Source organism: Macaca fascicularis, chromosome 18 (genome assembly GCF_037993035.2).
Source record: "Macaca fascicularis isolate 582-1 chromosome 18, T2T-MFA8v1.1".
Taxonomy (NCBI): Eukaryota; Metazoa; Chordata; class Mammalia; order Primates; family Cercopithecidae; genus Macaca; species Macaca fascicularis.
Window position 1 is genome coordinate 53,519,523 of NC_088392.1, and position 19,984 is coordinate 53,539,506.

At 44.5% G+C, this 19,984-nt stretch overlaps 1 protein-coding gene across 29 annotated transcripts in view; it reads right to left on the bottom strand.

The window, feature by feature from the left end:
- The window catches only part of FHOD3 (formin homology 2 domain containing 3), a 488,533-nt gene that overhangs the window by 392,676 nt on the left and 75,873 nt on the right, over positions 1–19,984 (bottom strand). For 23 of the 29 annotated variants that reach the window (XM_005586845.5, XM_074022552.1, XM_005586844.5 and 20 more), the window contains exon 3: positions 14,913–14,977. The exons of the other annotated variants lie outside the window; for them this stretch is intronic. In XM_005586845.5, the coding sequence (XP_005586902.3) occupies positions 14,913–14,977 (65 nt within the window). The remainder of the gene's footprint in view (positions 1–14,912; positions 14,978–19,984) is intronic. 29 annotated transcript variants of the gene reach the window in all.

A 19,984-nucleotide genomic window follows, 5' to 3' on the forward strand; every position in this document is an offset into this window, starting at 1 on the left:
ACGCAGGGAGTGAGAAACTTCGAGTACGCAGCTGCTAGTTAGAATCATGAAAGTGGATGGAACTGCTTCATATATGTACTGCATTCACTTATGTGTCTATTTATTTCCTTTACAGCACTCAACATAATAGTTACACCCACAGGCACTGAATAAAGATTGATGCGTTATTTTGAGTCAGGTGGAAATGTGGGAACGTCTCACATTACAGTAACATAAATGACAGTGATGCTTGCAAGCTTACCTACAAGAAACTGTGAATTTTGAGAGTAATAACAACAAAGCTCACATTAATGAAAGTCCTGCAGGGCTACCACATGCCAGGTTTTGACCTAAGACACCCTCATGGCTCATCATTCCTTTCCACAGCACACAAGGGAAGTGTGAGAGTCCCCCATTTTTGGAAAAAGTATCACGTCCCAAATCTAGCAACCTGATGATGCTAGCTCCAGAATTAGAATGCTGCTTCTCCCAAACCCACCATCTCCCCTCAAGCAGGATACCCCTGAGGGGGAACCAACACCTTCTGCCCATAGTCTGGGCTCCTGACAGAGCAGGACCTCACCCAGGACATAGTCCGGGGCACTTGCCTTTTTTGGGGTGGGGAGAGTATTTGTGGCTCCGGAGCCATTTGTTTAAGAAAGAAAAATAGATATCCCAAAGGAAGGCTGCCTTAAAAAACTGCTATATTTTGAAAAATTAATCTTAGATTCTAGGTACACAATGTCATTTGGAGGTGACATCAGAAGTTCTGCCCACAAGGCCCAGGTCAGTGGTCTTTTGCCTGGGCCATGAATGGGATGCCGCACTCAAACCCCACCTTCTCCAATCCTCCCAAGCTAGATCCCACAGCCTAGAGGCCCTATGAGTCCTGATGAAGGCCAGGCCTCAAGTAAGACCCCAGAAAGGATTGAACCTCAAACCTTGGGGACAGCCAAGGGGAGGCAGGGTTGCACCTAGAACTCGCAGCCGAGGTGCCCTCTGAGTATCGCCACCACGGCAGTGCTGCCCTCCAGGAGCCTGGCGCGGGCTGTTCCAGGCAATCTGTGCAACATCTCAATGCACATGCCCACACTGATCCCACTCTTCAAGATTCTACCATCTTCCAAGACAAGCCACAGCACACACAGGTGACTCACACCGGCCTGGGTAATTCCAAGCCAAGACAGCTCCATGTGGTTGCCTTCAATGTCTCTAACGGGCACAGAAATTGCTCATTGTTTTTATGGCTTTCTGCAAAGTGACGCGTGGCACTCTATTTCTTCCCAGCAGCCTGAGGCCCCTGAGCCACCACCTGGTAAAGAGAAGTGCCTGGTCAGCCCACCGTTGGCCACCCACATCACCCTTGCCAACCCCAGCATCCATGCCCAGCACCCAGGATGCCCTGAGCCACCCATCAATGCAGGGAGATGAGGCAGAGGACGGACAGCTTCTAAGGTACCCCAGGGCCAAACAAGTCATAAAAAGCTGTCCAGATACTGGGTCATCTGAGAAATGTATTGCCATAGGTATGGTGAAAGTTTGCCATCGCTAACATGTTTCTTGTTGGAAAGACAAATATATGGATTGTATTTTTGGTGCAATTTGAATAGCTTATTAATTTGAACAGTTTGTGAATGTCAACTCATACAGAATATTTGGACTACTTTTATAATGCTTAGAGCATAATGTTTCAACTTTAAAGTATTATAGCTATAACTAAGCACTTTGTGTCATGTTGTGGTGTTTTCGTTCCTTTTCATGCGTTTGACTGCCTGGTCACGTGCACTCAGGAGCTTCCTCCTCCAGGCCAACAGCCCCTTCCATCAGGAGAACATGATCCGGGAACACCACCAGGATGGTGGGAAGTTGCCTTCATGGTCATGAAACTTACTTCATTTCCATGAAGATGAGAGCTTTTCAGTAAACATGCTGACTGTTCAGTGCTTGCCAAAACTGCAACATTCTAAAATGTATCAAAAACAGGATAACTGGAGGCCAGGTGCAGTGGCTCACGCCTGTAATCTCAGCACTTTGGGGGGCCAAGGCAGGCAGATCACCTGAGGCCAGGAGTTTGAGACCAGCCTAGCCTGGTCAATATGGTGAAACTCTGTCTCTACGAAAAATATGAAAATTAGCCAGACATGGTGGTGGGCACCCATAATCCTAGCTACTCACAAGGCTGAGGCAGGAGAATCACTCGAACTCGGGAGGTGGAGGTTACAGTGAACTGAGATCTCACCACCACACTCCAGCCTGGGCAACAGAGCGAGACTCTGTCTCAATAAAAAATAAAAAAATAAAAAAACAGAAAAACAAAACAGGATAATTGAAGAGAACCATAAAAATAACCCCAATGCTGGTAGCTAAGCAGGAATCATGGGGTCAGGACCACCCTCAGGCCTTAGGTTGGCCTACTCCAGTTTGCAAGAACAAATAAAATTTTAATAGAAATGTATTGACCTACAGTTTCAAATCTGCCAGTTGCTCAAAAAAGGATAGTAGCTAAAACATATTTTAAACACATTAATTGGACGTTACTTGGTTTTCACATTTAAGAGTTCCACAATGTATTTCCCCAGTTTAATAGGTAATACAATTCTGTGATCCAGTTCTGGTTATGGAAGATGGGCTCCTTCAAGAATTGGAGGCAAGATATACATTTCAGTCCAGATCAGCTCTGACTCTAGGAATAGATCAGACACTCTAAAGTCACATTCCTTTAGAGGAACTGGATAATCACATTTTGATTTTGTTCTAATGGTTTGTAAGGCAACAAAACACAAAACGTGGTGGTGGTGGTGGTGGTGGTGATATCTGCCACCACTTGCCAAGGGCTTAGCCTGGACCTGCATACTCACTGTCTCCTTGAGCATTTGCATCACCACCAGGAGGGAGGCACTAGGTCCCCTGTTCTCACTGTTACAAATAACAGACAGGTCTCCAAGGGATGGGTAACTTGCTCATGGACACTCAGAGGCAGGTCTAGGACTTGAACCCCAGTTTGTCTGATTCTAAAACACATATTAGCTTATTCTGCCCATTATTTCAGCACACAAATCAATACTAAATATATGACTTTATTTTTAAAAATTGGATCTAGCACCAATGAAATATTTATTTAATCCTCACTTTTTTTCTCCCTTTTTTTTTTTTTTTTTTTTTTTTGAGATGCAGTTTTGCTCTTGTTGCCTAGGCTGGAGTGCAATGGCATGATCTCAACTCACTGTAACCTCTGCCTCCTGTTTCAAGCAATTCTCCTTCTTTAGCCTCCCAAGTAGCTGGGATTACAGGCAACCACCACCATGCCCCCCACTAATTTTGTGTGTGTTTTGTTTTTCTGTTTTCTGGGTTTTTTTGTTTTTTTTTTTTCGAGATGGAGTCTCACTGTGTCGCCCAGGCTGGAGTGCAGTGGTGCAATCTCAGCTCACTGCAAGCTCCTCCTCCTGGGTTCACGCCATTCTCCTGCCTCAGTCTCCCAAGTAGCTGGGACTACAGGTGCCCGCCACTACTCCTGGCTAGTATTTTCTATTTTTAGTAGAGACAGGGTTTCACCGTGTTAGCCAGGATGGTCTCCATCTCCTGACCTCAGGTGATCCACCCAGCTCGGCCTCCCAAAGTACTGGGGTTACAGGTGTGAGCCACCACACCCGGCCTAATCTTCACAATTTTTAAAGGCAATATTAGCATCTCCTTTTGCTAAATGAAGACATTGAAGTCAGAGCAGTGAGGTCACTTTTCCTAGGTCACACTGCTTCTCAGGGGCAGGTCTGGTTCTCGAGCCTGAGTTCTCTCATCAGCCCAGAGCTGTGCTAGTCAAGGGCTCGAATACCTGAAGCACAATAAGTTCCCCGTCAAGGGGCAAGAGCACTCGTGTTACTGGAGGTACCAGAGCACAGAGGTTGAACACAACACCCTGCGGTCAGGCAGACAGACATGGGTGCAAATCTCAGCTCTGTCATATGCTTCTCGTGGGACCTTGACCAAGTGATTAGACCACTGCGTGCCTCAGTTTTCTCCTCTATTAAGTGAGAACAGGAATTCTGATTCATAGGTTACTGTTTGGATTAAAGGAGATACACTTGTCAAGTGCTTTGCCCAGTGCCTAGAAGGAAGTATAAGCACTAAGTGCTTAGTAGAACTTTCCCTTTCTGCTTTTATAAAAAGAAACTATTTTTAAAAGTACATTGCCCATCATAATAAAACAGAACTTTTCCATTTAACAATTAGACAGATGGGGATGTGAATCTGAGCTCTGCTGTTTAGCTCTGTGTCCCTGGGCAAGCTCCCAACCCTATTTGAATCTAGTTTTCTCCTCCTGTAAAGTAAGGATAATGTATGTGTCAGGAAGATAGATGGAATCACCTCTGTTAAGCACCTTTCTCATAGCAGGTGCTTAATAACAGTAGCCAGTGGGGTCTGAACCTAACTCAGCTGCAGCACAGCACCCCAAGAACTCCCCCAGCCTCAGATGTCCATGGCATGAGAGCACCGTGATGCAGGATGGCGCCAACTCTACTTTCAGACAGAATCCTCAGACCTAAATTCCCACGCCCCTTCCATTCATCCATTCCTAGGTGACATCCCAGGCCACACAAGTCACCCACCGAGGAGGAGGCCTGCCCAAGAACAGAACACAGCAGGGCCGGAAGGGCTGGCCAATGCCATCCCATAACAGTGTGGAAACAGCCGCCTGCGCAGGTCACCCACCCTGTGAATAATTAGACAGGGCACTCCCCACGGACGTGTGGCAGGCCAAGTCTCCCTGACAATCACACACACACACACTGTATGACAGTCACACGGACAGGGCAGCATAGCACTCCAGTTACAGACATTTCCGCAGCACTGCCTTGACACTGAGCAAACAGTTAAACCTGGGGAAATCGGTGCCCAAACATCAAAGCTAGAAATGAATCATATGGTCAGTAGGAGCCTTGTATAGGCTTCTCCCTAACCTGGAGCAAGTCAAAATAATAGAGACAGTCTTACATTCCTAGACAGGACCCGTCTCGGGTTGACAGAAGCTGAGACAAGTCAAGGTAACAGAGGCAGCTGTTTGAATAGATTCATTGGAACGTCTGAGGCAGCTCTCCAGACCAAGCTGTAAAGGAGATAAGATAGAAATAATCACTCTGGTACCACAGTAGACAGGCCTTGAGGGTACCGGAGCCCTTTTAATCAGACTTAGCAAGCATTTTTTGCCTCTGACCTTCTAGCTAAAACAAAATTAGTTACCAATAGACTTAGGCAAATGCCATACTGCACATGAGCACATAACCCCAACTTATAGAAGGACAAAGAAAATTGTAACACTTTGAGTTGGTCTGGTGGAATTATCCCCAGCCTCTCCCTGTATCCGGTTTACAGCAATAAATTCCCTTCTTCCCTATTTTGTCTGCTTCTCGTTATTGGGCCTCTAAAACGCAGCCGGAACTTGGTTCTGGGAACAGAAGTGCTCTGGTGGGCAGTCACAGGAAGAGCCACAGCCCATCCCTAATGAAGCACCTACCTCTTCTTCATGCGCTCGTCAAAGTCTGCCATCGACTTGTTACATTTGGGGACAACAGAATCCCACCCCATTCCCCAAAAGATGTGAAGCACATACTGCAGTGGAAAGGCCACAAAAGCTATTCCATGGAGCAGTCTTCCATCAGGTCACTATCCCAGACCACCACCATCTCCCCTCCAACCTCCCGGAGACCGGGGCCCCACTGCGATAGCGGCACCACGGAGCCCTGCTTGGCACATGCGCAGGCCACATACACGCACAGACAGCGCGATTCCAGGCTCACATAACACTGCCCAGAGCCTTCCTTGACATGCTCCTCAAAACGACAGTCTACTCACTGCCACAGCTTTTGTAACTCTCTATTTACTCTCACATTCTTCCTACTCCTCTGAGGCGCTCCCATGACGTCATCTGTTAGCACACGGTACTTAAATCTACCGCCTTGTCTTCTTCTTCCTGAGAACATAGCAAAGGAATCCATTTCTGAAGTAAACAAATCAAACCTAAGAAACACTGTCAGTACCTTGACCCTTGTAGCTTCTTTCTTTAACAACAAATAATTTGGGGTCTCCTTCTGAGGGTGAGACAATATGCTGCGTCCGGCACAATAGGGTCCACACCTTCACGTGCTCAAGAGCAAGCTGCTACCCCGCACAGAATCCAGACCTCACAGAGCTCAAACCAGGACCAAGGTACCAAACCCAGAACAAGGAGGACTCACTCGCACCTTCACGTGCTCAAGAGCAAGTTGCCATCCCGCACAGAATCCAGAGCTCAGATCAGGACCAAAGCTCCAAACCCAGAACAGGGACTCGCAGCGTCTGCCCGGCACCCTCATCCTCCTCTCAGGCAGCTCCTACAGTCAGCAGGGACAGAGTGCAGTTCTGATCAGGTTAGAGACCCCATTTCCAGGGACTTCCCAACATGAAGCCAGAACAAGAGACCAGGCGTCCAGCTGATCAGAGTGGAAGCCTGGAAGGGATGTGGAAGCCCCAGCTCCATCTCCCAGGCATCTGCAGCCTGGCTCAGAAGGAATTTTAGCTGCATTCCTAAACATAGTCAGCTCTGTAAGGGTGAAGTCCATTTTTCTCAGCTGATTTACTTTCCTCTAAGGCAATCTGTGAACCACACTGGAACTCAGTCGGAACACCATCCTTTGAAGCCTGCTGAAACTTCACTTAGGCAAACGTTTCTAAAGACATTTATTTAGACATTTTGGCAGCACTTCCCAGACTTCTCAAACCAGAAGGGCTGAAGGGCTGAAGATGATTTCAAAGGCCTAAAAAGAGGAACACGAGGCCAGCGCAAAGAACCTGGCCGGGGAATCAAGAGACTACAGCCCTAGTCCTACGGTGTCCCAGCCCTGTGGCCATGAGGAAATGCCTTGCCTTTGGTGGACCCCCTTTCTAAGCTCCTGCCATGGCTCAGGATGGGTGGCGAGGGCTCCTGAACCTGTGGGTGGCAAAGAAGCAAGCTGCAAATGTGTCAGTCAGTGAACGGGGCTCACGTGACTTTTTTAAATGGCTGAGGCAGACAGTATTTCTTTTTCAGCTTTCTCAAAGAGTGTATCTCAAACTAATAAACTTTGCAGCATTTTACATCTTTTGAAGTACTCATAAATACATTATCTAAATTTAAGAGTGTTATTAAACTGACCATTGACTCTTAAAAGAAAGAAAAAGAGATAGAGAGAGAGGAGAGGGAGGAAGGGAAAAAGGAGGCAGGGAGGGAAGGGAGGGAGAGGTGGGAGGGGAAGAGGAGGGGAAGGAGGGAGGGAGGGAGATAGAGAGATGACTGAAGTATTGACTGGAAACGTGGCTCTATCCCTTGCCCCAACAATTTCTCTACATCCTAGTAAGATAGTGCCTCTTCCTGCGACACGCCCATAATCCAGTTACTGGGATTACAGATAAGTCATGTTACTTTTGGGAACAATTAATAGAATCTGTTTTCTTTTTTCAATTATGCTAAAATAATGAGCAGAACCTATTAATTTTTCTTATTCTTCTGTTGCTATTACTCCAGTATATAGGCTTGAGATGACAGCACTTGTAACAATTCTCTAATGCCTTTCTTTCCTTCTTTAAAGTAAACCTTGAAATGGTAGCAGTTTTGCTGAACTATGAATGCTTTCTATATGGTTTTTTTCCGAAGTTAAAATACTTCCCATTAGGTATTTCTAATACAACAGAAATGTTGAGATGTGAAAAATCCATTGACATGCACCCACTCTTCAAATAACTTTCTTCAGCAAGACATTTTTGAACCATCCATCCTCCTTTTCAACTCCCACACCCTCTGGATACCAAAATTTCTAGAAATAAGACAAAGCATTTTGTTTCCTGACATAAATTTTGATTGTCCAGTGCCAAAAATAAAGTTGTCTCTTCATAGGAACAGCCAAAAGCACTCAGAGCTGGTCATTAGAGCTCACATCACACCCCAGAAGCAGGCCAGACCTGTGAGAGGAAAGCATTTATGCAGACACTCTAGTCAAAACCAGGGTGGTTTCCCTATCAGAAATTGTTTTCTGGATATATCTGGCGTTTTACTGGATAGGAACGTTGGAGTCTAACTGCCAGCGCGTGATTTAAACTTATCTGGTAACACCTGCTACAGGCATCCCTATCAATGGGACCTCATTCTCCATTATCAGTTTTGTTTGCCAGATTTTCATGTTCCTTGTTAAGTGACCAATCAGGATATAAACAATTACATGGAAAGCGCAGAGTAAACACTGATAATGGCTCCACGGCAATGCTTAAATTTCATTATCCAACACCTCCAGATCCTTAGAGATGAAAGGTAACCAAGTCCTAAAGAAGCAATATATAATTTAATTAAAGTAAAATGGGGAAAAGGTCAAATACAAATATGAAATGAAGCTGTCATAAGAGACCCTGAGATATCTGCTTTCTTTCCTGTGATTCAATTCACATTGTTCCTGTCCATTTTCCCTTTCTTGGTGCTGCATAATTCCCACAGCTGACCTGAGCTTCCAGCCCTATCCAGAAGTTTCCACGCTACCTCTCTCTCACCAGTGTGTGTCTCCTCTTTATTCATCCTCTGTATTTCTGTTTATCTGCATGTCTGTAGATGGTAAAGCCACTCTTTAAATTCATTCTTTAATTGCTCTTTCCATTTTGGTGAGAAATCAATCTCGACCTATATATCATATGAATATAACATTCGTGTGGAAAGATGTGTGACAGAACTGAATGGTTCCCAGCATTTAAAGACTAGACTTGGCCAGACATGGGTGGCTCATGCCTGTAATCTCAGCACTTTGGGAGACAGAGGTGGGCAGATCACCTGAGGTCAGGAATTCAAGACCAGCCTGGCCAACACGGTGAAACCCCATCTCTACTAAAAATACAAAAAAATACCTGGGCATGGTGGTGCATGCCTATACTTCCAGCTACTTGGGAGGCTGAGGCAGGAGAATCACTTGAACCCAGGAAGGCGGAGGTTGCAATGAGCTGAGATCACGCCACTGCACCCAAAAAAAAAAAAAACTAAAAACAACTACCTTCTCATGTATGTTAATAAACCTGACCTGACAGTGTGTTTTACATCCTTCCCATCTCTCTTTTTTTTTTTCTTTTGTGGCAGAGAGGGCAGGGGGGACAGGGGTTGGACACAACTGTCAATTCCAGTCTGATGGAAGGCCACTTAGAGGCAGCTACCTACACAGAGTGCAGAGGCTGACAGGCTGACCTGCCTAAGAAATCTCCCTCATCCCAGACCTGAGGGCCTTCTAGACACATGCACACTCCGTGGGGTCTGCCTCCTGGGAGCTGTGACAGATTAATGGGAAACAGATGACGGGAGGTACTTATCTGATTAACTCACAGAGCTCGTTTTCACCTGGAAAACAGAACCAGAGGCAGAAACAGGTCACAGGCTTGGGGTGTAAAAGAGAGGAGGTTTTTTATCTTTATTTTTAAAGGACCAAGCACTGGGAGTCTCCTGCTGCAAGGGGAGACTCAGTGTCAAACCCAGCTAATGCTGAAGCTGCAGTTGGCCACTCACGAGCCTTTGGAAGAAGATGAACATCTTTGGAAGAATGACAGATGGTTTCCGGGGCTTCTGGAGAATCAGAGGATCCTGGCATCAAAGAACAGAAAATAGGAAGTGTGATGACTCAATGCACCTGATGCCACCAGGAAGAAGCACAGCCAGGACACTGTGAGCCTGGCCACCATGATGTCCAGGGACAGGGCAAAGAGGATGTGCCACCCACAGCTCCAAACCAAAACTGCATGGTAGAGGCAGGACAGGAGCAGAAGCAGCCTCTTGTGGAAGGCAGGATAGAGCCAGCCAGAAGCCCAGGTCCGGGGCCTGGAGTCAATGAAGGCAGGGCAGGTGGGCAGAGGGGAACGGATGGCCAGGGGGTGGGACAGGGGTGTCTCCCAGTCAGGCAACAGCCAGCTTAATTCCCTTTCTGCAGCATACAGCGGACATGTGGGGAGTCTGCCATGGAGTAGACCACAGAGGGCCAGCTGCATCTGTGTGGATCCTACGGCAAGCACCCAGAGGGGCCAGGTGCCCAAGCACACACGCATCACCATTCAGGCCTCACGCCTCTCAGCACACAGTACTCCATGAGCCTCATCCTTATTAGCTAGCACAGAAACAGCACCCGAGTGCTGTCAGGCCAAAAGTGTCAAAAAGACAATTTGCTGTTTCCCATAGGAAACCTCTAGTTTTTATGGAAATTCCTAACTGACCCAGAGCCAAGAAGCAGTAAGGACCACATGAGAATCCAGCTAATTTTCCAAAGGCCAACCTAGGGGCTAGTGAAATGTCAGAAAAGGAAGCTACAGAGGGGCCTCCCTGCAAGCCGGGAGGGCTCAGCTATGAGAAACCAGCTCAAATTGATTAGAGGGAAAGACACCCAGAGGTGGAAGAAGGTGGTACCTGGCCTGGTCAGAAAACACAATGAACTGGGAGAGAAGCCATGCTCAGATTCACAGACTACAGAACAAAGGCAGAACCTGGAAAGGGACTGGGAAGAAAGGAGAGGGGACAGGGGTTGGGGGTCATGAATTACAGCTCATTTCCCACCCTTCGAATACAGAAGCCCAGGGACCCGTATGCTGTAGCTACAGGAGGCTCAAGCACTGGACAAAACCTGCACCTCACCTGAGCTGCCACCCAATGGCACACATACGTACACCACCTCCATCACCACCAGTAGAAGTGGGTACCGATGCAGGATCCTTTCCCATTAAGACTGCACACAGCCTCAGGACCTTGCTCAACACAGCGCCCCAGGGGGCCAATGCTCCTAAATCAGCTGGCTATGAGATGAATCCCCTTCATTACTATTGCACTAGAAGGTTCTTCTTGAGGAAATGTTGCACTGTTTATAATTCATCTCTTTGCTATAACAATATAGTGTAAAGCACGTGGCTGCATGATAGGGCCTGCAAGAGAAAAATGCCTTGCAAATTATACATTGATGGCTTTTTCTGTTGATGTTTCTGTTGCTGGAAACTGGCATTAATGGATGAAGTAGCCTTCTCTCATATCATTTTCTTGCCTTTAAAAGTTGCCTTTGTCCCTGTGACTTGACCATCTGAGTAATTAGATGCATCTTATGCAGAGATCAGTCACTTCAGCCCCCTTGGCAGCCTCTGCCTGACTCATCTCTGTCCCTCACAAGCAGACCTCATCATCTCATAGGATTCTCAAATGCCTCTAAAGGCCCTTTGTGCCAGGGTTCTTTCACAGCTGCAAGTATAAATGACATTTTGGAAGCTTCACCCAAATTTTACACTTTTGTTTAACTCAATGTTGGACACTTGAAAGGACAGGCCTCCTGGAACCCAGAGAATCAATCGCCAGGGTTTACTTTCTTAATGGGAAGACAGGATCTGCTTCAGAAAATTGAAGCCCAGAGATTTTTGGCCCAACAAAATGCCTTCAAAGCCAGCCAGTAAAAAACACTCACATATTAACTGTAGGGTCCTAACGACTTCAAACCTTATTTTTTTTAAATCCTAGATTCCATTCCTTACCCCACAATTCTTTAGTTCCTTTCTTTTCATGATGAGGTTTAGTTATCAGAGCCAGTTGGCCCTCTGAACATTTTTCTGGTGTCTGGAAATAGGATCACTTTTCAGGGACCAAAAAATTTATTTTCTCTAGCTAACCTCATAAAATACAGACCTCTCATGTCTATCATACATGCCTTAATTCTCATCTGTAAGTGTATGCCCACAATATGACCATCAAAATTTTCATTTCTTTGAAAGATCGAAGCTAGATTAAGAAGGCAAGCGCTGCAGCATTCGCTGCAATATCAAGTGTTTATACCAAAAATGCACAAAAGAAATAAAAATTACAGTGGAGATAAGCACAGAGGTACAAAAGCTTGAGGCCTCTCTCTATACCAAAATCTCATTCCAACCTCCTGCCAAATGCTTCAGAGCCGCTACACTATCAGAAAAGACCTGCTTCAGCTGCTAGCTGTAACCATCAAAGCAGAGCCCTGTGGCCTTCATTTTTCATGAGGGTTGCTGGGCGGCTAACCATAAAGGCTCACCCACCACACACTCATCCCAATGGGTGCTGGGTTCCAAAGTGAAAACTAGAGAATTCCAAAAGCATATCACCTCTAACTCGTTAACATGCAGTCCTGGATCTAAACATTCTTCTATTTAATGAAAACAGGAATGAAGGAGAAGAGAATGTAGGGTGAGGAAAGCATTATTTTTGAGACATTTACTTGATAGCATTTTAGGCCCAGGAGACAAAAGCTGGTCCTGCATCCTTCCAGGCCAGTCGTGGGTGGAAGGAACGTCTTCAGGGGAGTTGCATGCGGTGCTAGGCTGAGACAGCAGCCACTGTGCCCCACGCCTGTAGTATTACTATTTCAACTATTTCTTCTATGGCAAAGAGGGAAATAACCTTAAGAAGAAACAAGGACTAAAACAACTGAAGCGAAAAAGGTTTATTTTCTCCTTGTCATATTTCCCATTGTCATTTTGACGCAAAATTGTTCCAGGTATTGTTTTCTTTATCCCTAAGAAATCTCAACGAACACTGCCATTCAGAAAGGGAAAGAATATGTCACAACAGGGGAAGGTACTTCATGAACATGATGCACACATTACATTTTCTATGCATAACCAAAGGATAATATTTAGTGCTATTATAATAAATCTATTCCAGATCTTGCTAATAGTAGGAAATGGAATTTTAAGACTTTTAATACAAAGGAAAAACTTTTCCTTTTTGGGTGCTGCTGTTAGTTTATTGAGCCAAATCCTCTCATCTGACATAATCAGGCCTGAGGCAATTAATGGTAAAAGCTGATTAAAGCAGAAAATCCTTTTGAAAACAATACATAAAAAATACATAAACATAAACAAGACCTTAAAACATTTTGCACTCGTAGCTATTACAGCGAAACATGCCAGTCTACCTGTGATGAGGCACAAATAGTTCTCTGAATACGGATCTACCCATTGGAATTCCACGTAGACCTTCTTTTATAACTCACTCCAATAACAAGGTCTGATTTCCAGTCTCAGTTTCTTTGAAGTCTAACAGAGCTCAAGATGCTTATGAAGAGTAGAATCCTCTTAGATTATTATAATATTCCCCCTCACCTTTTATAGTTATTATAACACATTTACATTGACAGAAATCCTTCTGTAGTGACTAATTTTGAGTCTTTTCCAAAAGAGTGAACTTTCAAAGAAGCAGTGACCTTTAGGTAGTCATATTTAATTAGTGTATGAAATATTTGGTACTATTTCATTAAATTACATAATTTGATAAGCAGTGCAATTGGCATAAGGAGGTATGTGAGCAAGCACCGTGACTCCACCAGCCCCAGGTCAACCCCTAGAGGAGGGAGCACATGTGTCCTGGTTTGAGTGTGGGCTTGAGGGGCTGTCAGTGCTCAGTATGCCACAGGATAAGATGTCACACATCTTACACCTATCACATGGGACGATAGGATACGGAAGTTCATAAGACAAGCCAATAACACAAAGCTGTTTTTAAAAAATCCTGTACCTGAAATATTTGAGTATATACGGCAAAGGAGTTTCCTTAAAATCATTTGGATTTGGATTGAGCTCATTTTCGTACAAGTCTGCTTTCTGCCGCCTTACTATTCCTGGGAAAAACCAATTCATATTTATGTCCCAAATTTCTGGTAGTTATCAACTGTGTTTCAACAGTGTTCAGTACATGTTTTGTGCCTGGATTTGTTCTAGATCTGGGATGAGGGTAAGGGGGAAGTTTATCCAAAGTCGTGTCACAGACCTTTCCTTTAGATACACATGATTTATACATATGAAATTACTGGGAAAACATGAAGCGGGTAATAAAAAAGCCACTGATTTAATATATGTGCCCATATACATTGTACATTTACTCAGTGCTACAAGCAGTTGAGAAGCAGAATAGTCAATGTTGGCTGGAGGTCCTACGGGTCTTACTTTGTTTCCAACAAGATTACCAATACTCCTGACACCCTGACCTTTCAGTCCCTGAAGTTTGAGTCACCCACACAATTATTCTCTGGCTGCAGAGTCAGGCAAAGGTTGTTACCCAAGACACTTGCAACCTCACCACCCTCCACACCAAATGAAGTGAAATCACATGGATTTCCCTCCATCTCTAGCCCTGGGTCTCCCCATCCCTGGGTCTCCAATAGAGAAGCAGAGTAAAGGAGGGACCAGAAATAATTTCCTCCACTCCACCCATGAATACGTTTAGGGTGCAGACTAGGTCTCAACAGGATGATCTATGCTCTTTTGATTACAGGATTAAATGAAAACCACACCATATATTAAACAAAAGCAAAATTACTCAGATACTAAAAACTTCTAGGCATAAAGTGAAATTTAGTTCCTTTTTTTTTTTCCTTTTTATGACATTATATTCTTCCCGCAACTTGGCCCAATACAAGGAGGAAACTGGGCCTCCCGCAGCAAGCCATTCTGAACCACAAATACATTTGCTCGCTGAAGAGCATCTTGCCCTGTATCTGCATGTACCCTCATCGTGCACTGACCCAATATTTTCCTTTTAGTCATCTGATAACAACCTGGAGCCCCAGACTCCAATTCCCCACAGGCACTCCTCACAGAGCCACCAGGAGGCACCTGAAGAGCAGGTCAATGCACCAGAGGCTCACAATGGCACCGTCCCCAGAAGAACATCTCCCCCAGCACTGCCAAAAGGAACCTCACCAGCAAGCTGTCTTACCTCACGCTCCAGTCACTAACCAAACAGCAGAGGAAGCTGGAATGAATCACTGCTGGAAATTGTTTCACTAAAACTCTAAGAACTAATGATAGGGGCTAGTGCAAACATATAGAATAACAGTGAATCTTTATTTTATTCCCATAAGTCGCGTTTTTCATCATGCGTTTAGTTCCTGAGGGTAGATGTCACTCACCGATGCAGGCATGGACCCTCACGGACAGCTGCGTCCTTAGGATGATGCTGTGCTTCTTGCCCCGCCTAACGAGACAGGAGACAAAACAGGGGCATCAGAGGAGTCAGCAGAGACACCTCACGTGCTGTCAATCCACGTGAAGGTTCTACATACCCACCTAAGTGGGGATCCAGAGAAGCAGAGACCCACACTGAACAAGAATCTATCCTGAAATAATGTTGACATAGCAGGCCTTTCACAAAAATAAAATAAAGAAGTCTGACTTTGTTGGTTTGGCACATGCATCTCACTGCCAAGCTCCATCAACTCATTCCATCCACAGATTCTGCACATAGTCGTGCTTGACCATGTTGGGAAAATTTTAAAATCTGTGTCCATGAAGTAAAATTCCTGGAATGTAACAACACAGATCTGCTTGATCATTCTCATGGCTATTTTTACCTTTTGGTGGGGGTGGGGGCAGATATAGGAAAAGGGAACACATCATGGGGTAATCAGAACTGCTTTACTGTGTATCAATTCAAGACTGTTGGCTTTTCTCTTATACTTTTACAGGAAAATGGGAATCTACAAAAGAAGGCTTACAGAGTACCTATTATCAGAAATGCCAATTTACCCCACACCCCATCTCACCTCTGCATCCTTCTCACTGCATTGAGGAAGAAAAAGGGCAGACCTCCCCAGTTCCACTCCCACTGGGGCCCATCCTGCTTTATGCAGAGAGGAACCAAAGCACAGAGCAGTTGGTAGAAGGAGATAAAGGGAAGAAAACATGAGTCCTGGCTACCCAGCAGGAACAAAGGCTTTGAGGTTTGGAGAAAGAGGAAAGCAGTGAACAAAGGAAAAGCAGAGCCAGCCAATAGCACGGCAGCAGGTAGTATGGCGGGGCTCTTGGAAGCGGGATTCCCTGTCCATCCTCACCTCTCCCCACCAGGGCTTAATGTATAACAGAATCTGGAAGTGCTTTCCTGCCTCCTGGTGTGTGGTTGTGTTGGAGAGAAGGGAACACAGATCTCACCAAGGCACGCTACTAATACTGTGATTATGAATTCACAGTAATGACTACATCAATTACATTTTTTATTCTTCTGACCAGGTAAGAGACAGAAGTATGGTTTAAACAATGGTTTGTTGATTCTGATATGATTTGGTTGTGTCTCCACCGAAATATCATCCTGAATTGTAGCTCCCATAATCCTCACAAGTCATGGGAAGTAATTGAATTATGGGGACATTCTCGTGATAGTGAATAACTCTCATGAGATCTGATGGTTTGATAGAGGGTAGTTCCCCTAAACACACTCTCTTGCCTGCCACCATGTAAGATGTGCCTTTGCTCCTCCTTCACCTTCCACCATAATTGTGAGGCCTCCCCAGCAATGAGGAACTGTGAGTCCATTAAACCTCTTTTTCTTTAGAACTTACCCAGTCTCAAGTATGTCTTTATCAGCAGCATAAAGCTTTGGTCTGTATAGAACAGACTAATATAGATTCTTTTAAAGAAAAAAGGAAACCCAGCAGCATAATTGCAAAGCATGCAGTAGCCTCCAGCTGAGCAGCTGCTTCAGGTAGAGAGTCTGCATTCAGAGTCCCCTCAAAATTCAGTGAGCCCCTCCATTTTCCTTTGTTCATTTGTTTGTTTTACATTTTTTATATGCAAGGCGTTAGTCTCAAGAAGCTTGCAGCCAATACACAATGTCTACAGAAGACAAGTTCAAGATTCCTGTAAATACGGATATCTGCAAAAACATATTCTTCACAAAAAAACTCTCACTCTCAAAAACTCTGGTATGAACACTCCTCTAACTCTTCTGACCAGACCAGAAGAAAGTTTTGATTTAAGTGCACTGAATTGAATTATAGACAGCTTTTTGTTTAACTTGCCAAGAAAGGTTTTCTGGGGTAGCAGGGACAGCAGCCAGGAGCAGAAAATCAGGGAACCCCTGCCGGGAGATGGGCTCTAACTGTTAGAAACAGTAAATCCTAGTCTTCCAATCTCAAGGATTTTCCATAATCTGCATTACCAGCAGTTATAAGTCAATGGTAAATGTTAAATGAATAGCAGACAAAGGACATGCTATCGATGCCCACAGAGAGAAAAAGCATGAGTTGGCCAGGGAAGACATTTCAGAATGCCCCAAGTTCTGGAGAATTTCAGAAAGGGTCCATTCTGTATCTTCTTGTATCTTCAAACAATTGCAAAGTTGCACTTTGAGTAAGTGTGTTTCCCCACATAATTCTCTAGACCCACGGTGAGCATGTAGGGTGGTCACTCTGGGATTCCAGGCCCCTCAGTGAAAACTATGACTGCCAAGACACAGCAAGCCCACCATCTTTTCCAGGTGCTGAGAAACCAGGCAATTGGTTTGTTAAGCTAAACCCTAATGGAATTTAAGAAAGCATAGAAGAAAAAAAAAAGTCCTATTTTTTAGAAGTTTAATCCCAATTCCTCCGCTTCAATATTCTACCTCCTACCTTATCTGCTGCTGTACACAAAATCCTATACATGAAGAAACCTGCATGGAACTGGGAGCCAACGATGGTGGAAGTAGGCTGAGGCAGGGAGGAGGCCCCAGATCTCAGGTTCAGAGAAAAGGAGGGGACCAGCTAAGGAAGAGGCAAGTGGGTGAAGAGTGTGGCCAGATTCAGCCAGGTTCACAGCAGGGCATCTGTGACCTCTCATCCTTCCCCATCCCTGCTTCCACCCACCTCTGATGTAGGTACTACTTCTGTGTCCATTTTGCAGATGAGGAAAACAAAGCTTGCAGAAATGGTGTAACTTGCATACGGGGCTGGTGGAAACAGAAGCAGGGCTGAAAGCACAGAATCTGACTCCACAGTCACCTGCACCATCTTGCCTTTCACTACACAACTGCCTCACTGTATAACCTTCTCTAAGGCTTACAAATGATAAAAAGAGTCCCTGGGTTTTAGGGAACTGGTGTAACCTTAGTACTAAAACCTAACCAAAAAGACACACTGAAAATCTAAGATGCAAAAATCTAAGAAAACATTGGGAAATCAAATTACATCATATGTAAAAATAATACAACAGGACCATATAAGACTCATCCTAAGAGTTCAAGAATTAGAGCCCAATATAACAGTTTTACATATATATCACATATATATTATATAAACATAAATATGTAATTCTTCTTGACTTCTTAGGAAAAACCTTATTTGGTCTTGTTGTATTTTCACATATTGCGCGCTCTCTCTCTCTCTCTCTACATATATGTGTGTGTGCGTGTGTGTGTGTGTGTGTGTGTGTATTTAAATAAAATAAAACAAAGGACATCCACCATAAGGTACCTTTAAATTTGGTAGCTTCCCTCCACCACTATATTTTCTAATTAGTTAAAACTGACATATTGGAGAAAGTTTCATTTTTATGTATTTCTTTTACATATGGCCATTTCCCTGCTACCATTGATTCTAAAAATCTTTTTGCTAAGTCCTTTGGCTTCTTTTAGGGAAATAATCATATCTGTTTAAAGATAATCATTTATCCCTGACTTTCCAGTAAATATACCCTTTTCTTCTTTTATGGCTAAAACTTTCAAAGGAAAATTAAAGAATCATAGGCATACTCCCTTCCCCACTATGGGACACTATGTCAGTTTGGGTTCAGAAATAATAGTAGTCGTTAACGTTTATGGAATGCTTATCATGTGCCAGATGAGGTTCTAAGTACTTAATACAGATTTAGTCTTCAGAAAATGTCTATAAGGTAGTGATATGGTTAGGCTTTGTGTCTCCACCCAAATCTCATCTTGACTTATAATCCCCAGGTGTGAGGGAGGGACCTGGTGGGAGGTGATTGGATCATGGGGGTGGTTTCCCCCATGCTGTTCTTGTGATAGTGAGTGAGTTCTCGTAAGATCGATGGTTTTATAACGGGCTCTTCCCACTTTGCTTTCTCACTCACTCTCACCTGCCACCATGTAAGATGTGCCTTTGCTTCTCCTTCACCTTCTGCCATGATTGTAAGTTTCCTGAGGCCTCCCCAGCCATGCAGAACAGTGAGTCAATTAAACCTCTTTCCTTTATAAATTACTCAATCTCGGGTACATCTTTATAGCAGTGTGAAAATGGACAAATACAGGTAGATAACATGACATTCTAAAGATAAGGAAATCGAGACCCAGAAAAGTTAAGCGATGGAGCTGAAGTCACAGAGTTAGAAAGAGACAGAGCTCAGACTCAACCCAGGCAGTCTCACCCTAGAGTCAGTGCCCCTATCACCTCCACAGAGCTGCCCCCAAGATGTGCACTCCTCTTATTCATTCCTTCATTCCACTGATGCCAGTATCAGGGAGAAAAGGATGCTAAGCTGCTTACAATGAATTCACACTGACAGTCTCTCAAGATTTGTATCTTTGGACTATTATTTTCTTAACTCATACATGCATATGAGATGTATTCTATGAGATGCACAAAGTATATGGAGCTTTAAGACAGGAATATAGAAACCCCACCTGCATTTCCAGCCTGCTAGCCTGCCCTACAGATTTCAGATTTGCCAGTCCCCACAATTGCATGAGCCAATTCCTTAAAAATAAATATTTCGAGATAGATTACACAGATGATAGAGAGAGAATTGGTCCGTTTCACACTGCTCTAAAGAACTGCCTGAGACTGGCTAATTTACAAGGAAAGAGGTTCAATTGACTCACAGTTCCACATGGCTGGGGAGGCCTCAAGAAATTTACAATCATGGTGGAAGGTAAAGGGAAAGAAGCACCTTCTTCACAAGCTGGATGTGAAGAAAGAAAGCTGGAGGGGGTGCGGGGGGCAGGGGGACTGCCAAACACTTTTAAAGCATAAGCTTTCATGAGAATTCACTCACTATCATGAGAACAGCATGGGGGAAACTGCCCCATGAATCAATCACCTCCCACCAGGTCCCTCCCTCCACACGTGAGGATTACAATTTGAGATGAGGTTCAGTTGGGGACACAGAGCCAATTCATATGAGATAGGTAGATATTCTCTTGGTTCTGTATCTCTGGAGAACCCTAATACAAAATTTGATATCTGCCTTCATAGGGCTTCCACATTTCAAAGAG